This window comes from Stegostoma tigrinum, chromosome 26 (assembly GCF_030684315.1).
Source record: "Stegostoma tigrinum isolate sSteTig4 chromosome 26, sSteTig4.hap1, whole genome shotgun sequence".
In the NCBI taxonomy this organism is placed as follows: Eukaryota; Metazoa; Chordata; class Chondrichthyes; order Orectolobiformes; family Stegostomatidae; genus Stegostoma; species Stegostoma tigrinum.
In genome coordinates this window covers 42,936,408-42,949,544 of record NC_081379.1, presented here as the reverse complement: position 1 = coordinate 42,949,544, position 13,137 = coordinate 42,936,408, and the positions used below count along the sequence as shown (strand labels likewise).

Sequence of the window (13,137 nt, the reverse complement as noted above, 5' to 3'; positions counted from 1 at the left end):
TTCCTCCCACAGTCCAAAGATGCGCAGGCTAGGTGGATTGGCTATGCTAAATTGTCCATAGTGTTCAGGGATGTGTGAGTTATACGGGGATGGGTCTGGGTGGTGATGCTCCAAGGGGCGGTGTGGACTTGTTGGGCCGAAGGGCCTGTTTCCACACTGTAGGGAATCTAATCTAAATGTTGGATATACCTATGTCAGAATTATCACAGTTTTTGACTTTTTAATAACTAACAGTAGTTCATCTTCAAAACAAACTTTTAAATTGTGATGAACAAAATTTAAGACAGTTTATTGGGCTTTGGATTCTCATTACTAAACATAAGCTTCGAATAGCACATTCAGAACAAATTATCATTTGCAGCTATCCTGAAAATAATCAGCATGTTTTACCGTTATGATCATCCAACCAAAGACATTATCTCTGATTCATTAGTACGGTTGCAGCAGTCAAACAACTTTATTCCGAAGTGTTTTTGGTTAAAATAGTCTTTTGAAACAATAAAGATGAATTATTATGGTTCTGTTTAATTTCCACAGTAAATCACTGGTCGTATTTTTCTGGACTTACATTTTTTCAGGTTTTTGTCATGACATTACAATCCAACAGGAAAACTTTGGGAGGTGCAGTTGGGATGTGCTGCAGGTCACAGACCCCTGACCGAGAAGGAAATAAGGCAGCAGACATGAAGGAGCATCATGTTACCTCCAAGTGTCTCGCCATCCTAGGTTGATTACCTTCGCTTCACAGTTGCTGGGTCCAAAAGCTGGAACTTATCAATAGCATTATTGGAATATTTGCAGACAAATTGTAGCAGTTCAGGAATGTGGTCCAACACAAACCCCTTGAGTGCAATTTGGCAGGGGAAATAAATATTTGTCAATAATACCACAGGCTGAATGAAGGATATTTATTTTTTAAAAAATAAAGCATCTATTGAGCATCTTGCCTGTTATTCATGTACTGTCCCTAACTTTCACTATTGGCAACAAAATTGAAAGCAGAAATCACTTGGAAAGCTCAAGGTTTGGCAGCATCTGTGGAGAGAAATCAGTTAACAACATTTTGGATCCAGTGATCCTCCATCAGAGCCGCCTTTTACAGCAGTTTTTGTTTCTAATGTCCAGTATCAGTGGATCTTTCAGCTTGCCAATTCTAAACAACAAATTGATTCACATGTGGGGAGTGAGAGAGAGAAAGAGAGAATGGTGGTGACTGGCCTGAGTGTTGGAATTACTTTTAACTGTGTGGCTTCAAAGATCCTTAATGGGTTATATGTAAATAGTTTTGCTTTTCTATCTTACCTTCATCACTTTTGCATAACAAATTTCTATTTGTTGTTAGACTGAATCTGTAGCGTAGCATGTTTGTATTTCAGTGAGAGGTCACCTCATTAAAACCAAAACCAAAACAAAAACACAAAACTTAAACTATCAAGCCAGATTTCATCCACCTGATCTGATTTGTCCAGTAATAACATCAGCTAGGATCATGACAATGGTAATCAATTTGATCTGAAGCACATTTGGAATATGCTGCCAATAAGCAAGATGCTCGCTGTTTCTTACTAGTAAATGCAATGTTATTCTTAAAAATATAAAGTTTAATTGTGTAGTGAGATCTGAAGGATCTGAACTCTTGCTGCAGCAATTTCCAGAAGAGCATTTCCAAGGTTGCTGTTGGTTTGTAAGAAAATTGATATGTCAGCATAGATTCTAGACTCTCATGAATATTTTCTAATCAACTTTTTTGGACATTTTGTTCCACATCTTTGAGCAGGTGGGACTTGAATCTGGGCTCCTTGGTGAGACTCCGCTATAGATGTTTAGTTGCAAGTTAGTCAGTCAGTATTAAGGGATCTAATAACCAGATTTTGGCATAGCGTGACAATTGATACCATTGTTTCTATGCTCCTTTTTTTTTCTCTGCAGTTTCAGACCAATCATTCAATATATTGACAATCAGTTTGAAAGATATCTTCATGATGAGAGTGGCCTGAATAGACGACATATTGTAGACAACAGAGTCCATTGTTGTTTCTACTTCATCTCTCCTTTTGGCCATGGGTAAGAATCATTTCTCATTCTACAAGGTATATGATTAAAATATGCTTGTCTATATACCCAACTTAGTTGCTGCAACATTAGAACTTGCCTAATGAAGGTGCCCAACAATGCTGTAAATTGCTGTGCCAATTTTGAGTGAAGTAGATCATTTCTTTATTCATGTCAGAATGGAATTTGAGCAAGAGTAACTTGAGTCTTTTTTAATCCTCTTGTGAAGCTTCTTTGTAGAACTTCTTGATAAATACTTTTTTGATTTTTAGAGACTACTCTTTCACTTTGAAGTTCTCCTTTTTCGTTCATGCTAAGTCCTTTTATTAGAGGAGTCTCATGGTGACAGTACCTTCTGGATTTGCATTGAGTCTTCAGAGACATGAGAGAGCACATATATCAAATATTGGATGAATACATAGTTAATCTTTAACTTGGAATCTGAGTGTTGTTTGAATCTGGCATGAACTATACAGTGGAGAAAGATTCAATCAAGGCATTCAAGATGCTATTGTATGATTATTTAAATACGAACCATATGCTGGGTTATGGGTTAAGCATGGGAGAATGGCATTAAATCACCGTGCTCATCTGGAATTTAGTGCAGACATGATGGGTTGAATGGGGTGTTTTTTGTTAATTTGTAATAAATAAATTTCCCATATTCAATTTTCCAGAATGAAATCTATGCTTATTATAATCAGCCCCATTTCCTCGCTTACAAAATATTCACACTGTTATTCCAGGACAGCCAATTTATCTTTTACAACGTCATCAAATGAACCCCAAAGAAAATATCTTTCTTTTGGATCATCAATACTTTTTATGAACTGTTTGATGTTGGTTGTGTTGGTGTGTTGCCTCCCAGGTGCCAGGGTGCGTGAGGTCTCTGATCGTGTTTTTGGGATCCTTAAGGGGAGCAGCCCCAAGTCGTGGTCAACATTGGCACCAACGACATAGGTAGGAAGAGAGACGGGGATTTAAGGCAGAAATTCAGGGAGCTAGGATGGAAGCTGAGAGCTAGGACGAACAGAGTTGTTGTCTCTGGTTTGTTGCCCGTGCCACGTGCCAGTGAGGCGAGAAATAGGGAGAGAGAGGAGTTGAACACGTGGCTATAGGGATGGTGCAGGAGGGAGGGTTTTGGATTCTTGGATAATTGGGGCTCTTTCTGGTGTAGGTGGGACCTCTACAAGCAAGACGGTCTTCACCTGAACCAGAGGGGTACTGATATCCTGGGGGGGAAATTTGCTCAGGCTATTCAGGTGGGTTTTAAACTAATTCAGCAGGGGGATGGGCACCAAAATTGTACATCGACTATAGAAAAGGTTGAGAGTAGGGTGGTCCAAAATAAAGTTTCAGGGAAGCAAGATGGCACCGGCAAGCAAGAAGTCGGTTTGAAGGGTGTCTACTTCAATGCCAGGAGCGTCCGAAATAAGGTGGGTGAACTTGCAGCATGAGTTAGTACCTGGGACTTCGATGTTGTGGCCATTTCGGAGACATGGATAGAGCAGGGACAGGAATGGTTGGTGCAGGTTCCGGGATTTAGATGTTTCAGTAAGAACAGAGAAGATGGTAAAAGGGGCGGAGGTGTGGCATTGTTGGTCAAGGACAGGATTACAGTTGCAGAAAGGATGTTTGGGGACTCGTCAACTGAGGTAGTATGGGCTGAGGAGAGGAGAAGTCACCCTGTTGGGAGTTTTCCATAGGCCTCCGAATAGTTCCAGAGATGTAGAGGAAAGGATAGCAAAGATGATTCTCGATAGGAGTGAGAGAGACAGGGTAGTTGTCATGGGGGACTTCAACTTTCCAAATATTGACTGGGAACACTATAGTTCGAGTACTATAGATGAGTCAGTTTTTGTCCAGTGTGTGCAGGAGGGCTCCCTGACACAGTATGTAGATAGGCCAACAAGGGGCGAAGCCGCATTAGATTTGGTACTGGGTAATGAGCCCGGCCAGGTGTTAGATTTGGAATTAGGTGAGCACTTTGGTAATAGCGATCACAATTCTGTTATGTTTACTTTAGTGATGGAAAGGGATAGGTGTATACCACTGGGCAAGAGTTATAGCTGGGAGAAAGGCAATTACGATGAGATTAGGCAAGATTTAGGGAGCATAGGATGGGGAAGAAAACTGCAGGGGATGGGCACATTAGAAATGTGGAGCTTATTCAAGGAAAAGCTCCTGTGTCCCCTAAGTAAGTATGTACCTGTCAGGCAGGGAGGAAGCTGTAGAGCACGGGAGCCGTGGTTTACGAAGGAGGTGGAATCTCTGGTCAAGAGGAAGAAGGCGGCTTATGTTAGGATGAGATGTGAAGGCTCAGTTAGGGCACTTGAGGGCTACGAGGTAGCCAGGAAAGACCTAAAGAGAGAGCTCAGAAGAGCCAGGAGGAGACATGAGACGTTGTTGGCGGATATGATCAGGGTAAACCCTCAGGCTTTCTATCGGTATTTAAGGAATAAAAGAATGATGAATGTAAGATTAGGCCTAATCAAGGATAGTGGTAAGTTGTGTGTGGAGTGAGATGAGATAGGGGAAGCGCTAAATGAATATTTTTTAACAGTATTCACTCTAGAAAACGACAATGTTGTCGAGGAGAATACTAAGATACAGGCTACTAGACTAGGTGGGATTGAGGCTCACAAGGAAGAGGTATTAGAAATCCTACAGAGGGTGAAGATAGATAAGTCCCCTGGGCCGGATGGGATTTATCCTCGGATCCTCTGGGAAGCCAGGGAGGAGATTGCCAAGCCTTTGGCATTGATCTTTAACTCGTCATTGTCTGCAGGAATAGTGCCAGACGACTGGAGGATAGTGCATGTGGTTCCCCTTTTCAAGAAGGGGAGTAGAGACAACCCTGGTAATTATGGACCAGTGAGCCTTACCTCAGTTGTTGGTAAAGTGTTGCAAAAGGTTATAAGGGATAGGATTTATAATCATCTAGAAAAGAATAAATTGATTAGGGATAGTCAGCACGGTTTTGTGAAGGGAAGGTCGTGCCTCTCAAACCTTATTGAGTTCTTTGAGAAGGTGACCAAACAGGTAGATGAGAGTAAACCGGTTGATGTGGTGTATATGGATTTCAGCAAGGTGTTCGATAAGGTTCCCCACAGTAGGCAATTGTACAAAATGCAGAGAATGGGATTGTGGGAGATATAGCAGTTTGGATCGGAAATTGGCTTGCTGAAAGAAGACAGAGGGTGGTAGTTGATGGGAAATGTTCATCCTGGAGACCAGTTACTAGTGGTGTACTGCAAGGGTCGGTGTTGGGTCCACTGCTGTTTGTCATTTTTATAAATGACCTGGATGAGGGCGTAGAAGGATGGGTTAGTAAATTTGCGGACAACACTAAGGTTGGAGGAGTTGTGGATAGTGACGAAGGATGCTGTAGGTTGCAGAGAGACATAGATAAGCTCCAGAGCTGGGCTGAGAGGTGGCAAATGGAGTTTAATGCAGATAAGTGTGAGGTGATGCACTTTGGTAGGAGTAACCAGAAGGCAAAGTACAGGACTAATGGTAAGATTCTTAGTAGTGTAGATGAGCAGAGAGATCTCGGTATCCATGTACACAGATCCTTGAAAGTTGCCACCCAGGTTGACAGGGCTGTTAAGAAGGCATACAGTGTTTTAGCTTTTATTAATAGAGGGATCGAGTTCCGGAACCAAGAGGTTATGGTGAAGCTGTACAAAACTCTGGTGCGGCCGCACTTGGTGTATTGTGTACAGTTCTGGTCACCACATTATAAGAAGTATGTGGAAGCTTTGGAAAGGGTGCAGAGGAGATTTACTAGGATGTTGCCTGGTGTGGAGGGAAGGTCTTACGAGGAAAGGCTGAGGGAATTGAGGCTGTTTTCATTAGAGAAGAAGGTTGAGAGGTGACCTAATTCAAACATATAAAATAATCAGAGGGTTGGATAGGGAGAGCCTTTTTCCTAGGATGGTGACGGCGAGCACAAGGGGGCATAACTTTAAATTGAGGGGTGAATGATATAGGACAGATGTCGGAGGTAGTTTCTTTACTCAGAGTAGTAAGGGAATGGAACGCTTTGCCTGCAACGGTAGTAGATTTGCCAACTTTAGGTACATTTAAGTCGTCATTGGATGAGCATATGGACGTACATGGAATAGTGTAGGTTAGATGGGCTTGAGATCGGTATGACAGGTCGGCACAACATCGAGGGCCGAAGGGCCTGTACTGTGCTGTAATGTTCTATATTCTGTTTGTTCAGTCAGTTCCCCTGATGATCCAGTTTTAGTTTGAGAAACCTATGCAGAATCTGTATGCTATAACTTTATAACATGACCGTCAACAGCCTTGTCTAGTTATCTTTTGGACGGAGTTTGAATTCTCTTCATTGAAGTTAAATTTGAGTTCAGCAGTTTTTGAAACACAAAATTCACGGTTGTGCATATATAGATGAGTTTCAAAGACATGACAAAAACTTCCTTTATTCAAAAACTTGATTGCTTCTTCAAGAGAAATGTTACACCCAATTGTAATTGGCTGCATCCAGACTGCCTCGTCAACATTCCGGCCCCTCATTCCAGTCCAGTTACCCACCTGGAGATTCAAACCCTGCTTCTCTTCCTGCTTGGTTGCCCCCTGTTGGGTGCTCAAAATTTGCCTCTGAATAGCCCACTGTTCCAGACTCCTGAACCTCTGGAGTGACTCTCCAGCTCGACCAATCATAGATACCGTCCCACCTGCTCTTGCAGTTCCTACCATCTCAGATTCTGTCTCTTGAGTAGAAAATGGTTTGAGCAGCTGGAGAGACGCAAACTCTGATCTGAAGTAGCAACTTAGAAATACTGTCTCCCACATTTCTTGATGTCTTGTTGTCATTTGAAACGTTTCTGATCTCCTAGTACCTGTGTTGTCAGATCTCTTCCAAGCATTCCTCGTTGGATGGTTTCACTTTATTTCTTCAGTTGAGATTATTTGAGATACTCTTGGATGGGATTCCTGGCCCTTAAAATTGCAAGTAGTTCATATGCAGCAGATGTAAACAATTTACTTTGTACATGTCCTGGACCAAATTAAATGAGACCCTTAATTACTGTGTTACCTTTTCTGAAAGCTTCATTCACAAATACAACAAAATGTGCAGCTGGATGAATACAGCAGGCCAAGCAGCATTTCGGGAGCACAAAAGCTGACATTTCGGGCCTCGACCCTTCATCAGAGGTGGTCACGGTTGGGGCCAAATTGGGAAGGCTTGAATGTAGATGTAGTCCATTGGGGATGATCCAGTTCCGTAGGCAGGTGCTGAGGAAGGTGATGTGGCTGTGGTACCTGGTTTGCTTCAGGACATGGTTGAGCGGTTTCAAGGCCGAAGAGATTCCCTGAGGTTGGTCCTGTCTGATGAAGGGTCTAGGCCTGAAACATCAGCTTTTGTGCTCCTGAGATGCTGCTTGGCCTGCTGTGTTCATCCAGCTTCACACTTTGTTATCTTGGATTCTCCAGCATCTGCAGTTCCCATTATCTCTGATCTCCTTTCAGAAAAGGTACTGGATTTCTGAATTTATAGGTAATTTCAAATAACTTCATTGACTTTTGAGTAGAGGAGTTGAAGATTGCAGTGATGTTCTTGAATGTTGAGCTTTATTGCCCCAGACTTGCGTGGGGCAGTACCTGCAGTGGTGCCACATTATTGCAACTTGTCATCCTTGGAGCTATTCATTTCTGTTATTGTGCTTGGGTGAATTGAGATGGCTGTAGCATTCTGTGGGATAGGGGCAGGTGAATGCTTGATACTGCACTTGGGAGTTCATATGTACTGTTGGAACTGTTATATTTTCTTTAAAATAGTTTCCTTTTTTCTTCTTTGAAATTGTTTCTTCAGATCTCTAATTACACAATCCGATTTACTAAATAACACCTGCTTCCCCTGTGTGTTGTCTTCCGGTATTCCCTGGTTTTGCTAATATATTTAATTTGCTCTTTTTTCTCTCATTGCACCTCTCAGTATGATTGTTCATTCTGGGCCATTGTTTATAAGATGCCAAAGTTCTCTGTACATGGTCCTTTATGACCATTCTCATGGAGACTTAGTCATAGAACTCCTATGGTGCAGAAAGAGGCCATTTTGCCCCACTGAGTCTGCTGCCCCTAACCTGCACTACTTTGGAGGGAGTAAATTCAGTATTTGGCTAAAACCCACACAGACACTGTGCAGACTCCACACAGACAATCATCCGAGACTCGAATCGGACCCTGGTCCCTGGCGCTGTGAGGCAGCCGTGCTAACCATTGAGCCACTGTGCCGCAACTTGAATTAAAGCAGGAACCCTTTCTGGAGAGGAGTGTATAGTGAACTGCCATGTGGTGAACATATCCCTATAGGTCAGTAGCATAAAGCTTCTTTACCTCCTGTATTTCAAAAGTACAAATGTTACTTCTAAAGTGTCTATATTAAGGAGATTACTGTATTCTACATTATTGATGTCTGTTGGATTATGCAAGTGTTCTTGAAATATGGAGCTTGCTCTGGTGCAAGCTGCAACCAAGTTTACAAAGCCAAAAGTGAGGCAAATCCAATATTCCAAAAAATCTCAAATGATTGAGGACTTTAGTGTTCCAGAATGATTGTCAGTTTTCTTTGGAATATTGCATTCTGCTTCTGAAGTTCGGATGTGCCAATGAATTAGGGGAAGAGTGTGCTATTCTTAACTGTTTATTGTCTTATGCAGCCTGAAACCTCTAGATGTAGAGTTTATGAAGACCATTCACAGCAAAGTAAATATTGTGCCAGTGATTGCCAAGGCAGACACACTGACGCTGAGGGAGAGAGAGCGACTGAAGCGCAGAGTAAGTAGTTCTCATTGTGATCTTTGCAAAGACTTGGGAGACAGCAGTGTCATGAACCTGAGTGAAGTCTCAACTTTATTAAATTTCTTTGTGTTCTTTTTAGCATTTATCAAAGATAAATCTCAACCATAAATGTTAGTTACTTTCATTGGTAATAGGTGATGAGTATCCAAAAGGGATTTTCTGACACTTTCCTGTCACGTTAAGCACAATTCTGCATGGAGTGGGGAGTGAAATCACAACCTTGTAGCATTGTAATGTTGCTCCAGAACCTGTGTTCTGTGATTCTTCCCAATGTTATACGGGATGTTAGATCCATTCTGCCCATATCTGGTAATTATTCCTACACAGCACACCAGTAGCTGTTTTCAGGCTGAGTGTCATGCATTGAACTGAAGTTTTTGTGTCCATCCAGTTGTGACAGTAGTTTTATGGAATCATGGAAAAACCTCTGGCTAACTTTTCTTCCTGCTGCTTTTTGTTTCCAGTGCAGAGCTGCTTGGGTGTGCTTTTTTTCTCTCTCAATGTGCTTTTGTTTGGGCTTGAAGGTTGGAAAGTTTTATCATTGTGAACGGTTTTTGTGGTGGCATTTGTTTCTGAAGGAAGTCTTTGTTTTAACGGCCTTTGCAGAGTGGTAGGTGGGCCACTCGGTACATAGATTGTAATTGATTGTAATAGTTTCAAGGAAATATAAAAGTCTTTATCAGTGAACTAAGTTGTTTGCAGAGACTGTAGACTGTACACCCAGCCATTTCAGTGTCTCTGTTGGTTGCACGCATACAGAAATGAAGACTTAAGTGCAAGCCTCACCTCTTATCAAATATTGAGGCTTTTTCTGCAAGAAGTTACAAACCTATGAAAAAAATACCTTTCCATCATGGCTTTTGGAAAAGAAAACAGCATGAATATAGCCTCTTTCACAAATGTTTCTTTTCAAGGCTAATATTGATTTACTGCAGCCTACTTGAAAAGTACAGGTTGTTAGCCTGTTATTCTTTTGTTTTTGCTTGTGTTAGACTAGGTATCCTGTGAAGGAGCCTTGCAAATATTTGTACCGAAACCCAGTCAATGATTCACTCACCAACTGAGCAGAAGTAAAAGACCAAACTGGCCTCTGCGATTATTATAAAATAGCAAGGTTTTGCTAGACCAGAGGAGACCATTCAGTCCACCACACATCTATGCTACATCTGAAAGTGCCAAGTCCTTAGTCTCTTTATCAAACATATGTTTTTTTTCAAATGTACATCAGCTTCCCTTTTGTTTTTCTTACAGACAAATGTACTTGTGTTTACATTGAACAGAACATTCTACATCAGGCAGGGTGATCCAGAAATATGTCACATTCATGAAAAGATTTTGCCTTTTGTATAGCTGTTTGGAATGTAGGCAATGTTTTTTGTTTCTTCATGGAGCAGTTTGTGTCAATCTAACTCATTTGATAACAGTCCTGCATTGAGGCAGATATTTATGGGCTCAAGCTTTGCATTCACAGCTCAAGCTGTAAATTTTAACATGCAAACCAGATTGAAAATTTAGTGTAACGTTGAGGGAGAGATTTATTGTTAAAGTTGTTGTCTTTTAAGGGAGTTGTAAAACAACAGTCTCCTATTTGCCTTTTCAGTTGGGAGTAAAAGAAAAGCAGGAAATTCTCCCAATTTCACTTATTTCCCAAAGTACAACCTGTTTCAAATCAATTTATTTGTTCATTTGCTATTGATTGTGAGACTATTTTAGCGCATTGACCATTTTTGTGTGCACATGGTGACTATGCTTCATAGGAATTCTTTGGAGTGCTCTTGGTTGCCCTGCTGATGTGTGTCTATTTAAAATGCAAGTTCTTTCTTTTAATGTTATGTTGGTAAAGTGCTTTCAAAAATGATGCAGTTTAGCCTAGAACAAACTTGAAGATGAAGGATGTGTTTTTTTGCACCAAATCAACTCTTTCTGACTTTGGAATACTTTAGGTTGTTTCCAATAACATTTTTTTTCTTTATTTCATTAACGCGGGATGAGGGCAACACTAGCTAGGAAGCATTTATTGTCCGTTCCGAATTGCCCAGAGGGCAGGTGAGCCAACCACATTGCTGTGAGTCTAGAGTCACATGTAGGCCAGACCAGGTAAGGATGGCAGTTTCTTTTCGTAAAGGACATTAGTGAACCAGATCAGTTTTTCCGACAATCGACAATGGATTCGCGATCATCATTGGATTCTTAATTCCAGATATTTTATTGAATTCAAATTCCACCATCTGTTATGGTGGGATTCAAACCCAGGTCCCCAGAATGTTATCTTGGCCTTTGGATTAATAATCCAGCAATAATACCGTCAGGCTATCGCCTTCTCTCTTTTGACAGAAACGTTGGATTGCATCTGAGTTCCTGAAACTGGCAAATGAAAAAGTCAAATACTCAAGTTCCTGAAGCAAGGTCAAACACATTAAAATGCAAATTGCAGAATTTCACCTTGAGATCCATAGTGGAGAAATATTGTTGCCGTCTCCTATAAAGGAAGCAGTTAGATTATGATTATTAAATCAGTAAGGTAGATTTTCTGTTTTAGGTGTAATTAGCAAATTGCGCACACAAACATCGTCAATTATGTCTTCGCTAACATCTTTAACATCATCGCAAACAAATCTTCAGTTAATTAACAATTATTTTACATAACTAGTTCTTTCTTTCATTCCATTGACAAGAATTCTTTAATTACGAAGATAGGTGGACACACCTCAGGAAGGACACACTGGCCCTGGAGCGTGTCCAGCGGAGATTCACACGGATGATCTCTGGAATGGTAGATTTAACGTATGATGAACGGCTAAGGATCCTGGGATTGCACTCATTAGAGTTTAGAAGGTTGAGGGGAGATCTAATAGAAACTTACAAGATAATGTATGGTTTAGAAGGGGTGGACACTAGGAAGTTGTTTCTGTTAGGCGGGGAGACTAGGACCCGTGGGCACAGTCTTAAAAATTAGAGGGGATAAATTTAAAACTGAAATGAGATGACATTTCTTCAGCCAGAGTGTGGTGGGCTTGTGGAATTCATTGCCGCAGATTGCAGTGGAGGCTGGGACGATGGATGCCTTCAAGGCAGAGATTGACAAATTCTTGATCTCAGAAGGAATCAAGGGCTACGGGGAGACTGCAGGGAAGTGGTGTTGAAATGCCCATCAGCTATGATTTAAATGGCAGAGTGGGCTTGATGCGCCGAATGGCTTTACTTCCACTCCTATGTCTTATGGTCTTATGGTATAATTGAAGAGTGGTGCAGTTTTGGCTCTCAGCATAAATAAACATTTTTATGTAGGGTGTTTAGATCTCTATCTGTAAGTACCCTGCTTAAAAGCATTGCAAATGTCTGAAAGTATGTAAATATTTAATACTTTTTAATGAAATTAAAATTCTTTTGATATAAAAGTGCTTGAAACATGCTGCTTGGCGAGATTAGGATGTTTAGCTCTCTTGTAGCCTGCAAATTCACAGTGGGATAAATGTCTTTCTTCTGTGTCTTAAGCTTGTAAAATTTACAGTACGTGTACACCTAAGAAAGTGAGTTCTGTTCTAGAAGCAGCAGAATGTTGCCACTTAAACAAAGGCTTGTATCCAGTTTTGGTGGGCTGGGGTAGGCCTGATTTGGACAAACTGAAGCCTGAACTTGTGGAAAAGGTTATGAAAGACAGTGTAGTGTTTGTGTGCATAACTGTCTGTTTTTTTTAAATGCTCTTCAACATTTAAGCTGGTTTAGCTGAGTGTACCGTAAGTTCAAGTACCAAACTAGTGGAAATTCTACCCCAATAACTTTTAGATTGCGTGGATGTATAAAAGGTAGGTTCTGTCAGTGATTGTTTTTTGACATCCTTGGAAAAAGTGTCGTAAATTAGTAGCTGTTGGATTCCTCATCAAAAGACAATGACTTACAAGGGGCCTGAAGACACTCTAGGATAAAGAAGTGTGTTATGTGTGAATTTAAGCATCGGTTAGAGGATGTAGAGCATGCAGTGTTATTTAGAAGTGATCAATTCATATCTTGCAAGTCTCTTGTGGTACTTCTGTGGGGAAAATTTGATTTATCCAATGTTTGTTCAGGTGGCCAGCTGAATACTTTATCCTAAGCCATAGATACAGAAAAAAAAAAACCAAATCTGTCAATTCAGCAGAGACGACAAAGTGTAGAACTGAATGAGCACAGCAGACTAAGCAACATCAGAGCAGCAGGAAAGCTAACGTTTTGTGTCTAGACCCTCCTTCAGAAAGGTAGTTTAGCTTCCATTTT

At 41.0% G+C, this 13,137-nt stretch overlaps 1 protein-coding gene across 3 annotated transcripts in view; it reads left to right on the top strand.

Moving 5' to 3' along the window:
- The window catches only part of zgc:63587 (uncharacterized protein LOC393431 homolog), a 134,248-nt gene that overhangs the window by 53,957 nt on the left and 67,154 nt on the right, over positions 1–13,137 (top strand). For all 3 annotated transcript variants that reach the window (XM_048556193.1, XM_048556191.1, XM_048556192.2), the window contains 2 exons: positions 1,930–2,064; positions 8,742–8,859. In XM_048556193.1, the coding sequence (XP_048412150.1) occupies positions 1,930–2,064; positions 8,742–8,859 (253 nt within the window). The remainder of the gene's footprint in view (positions 1–1,929; positions 2,065–8,741; positions 8,860–13,137) is intronic.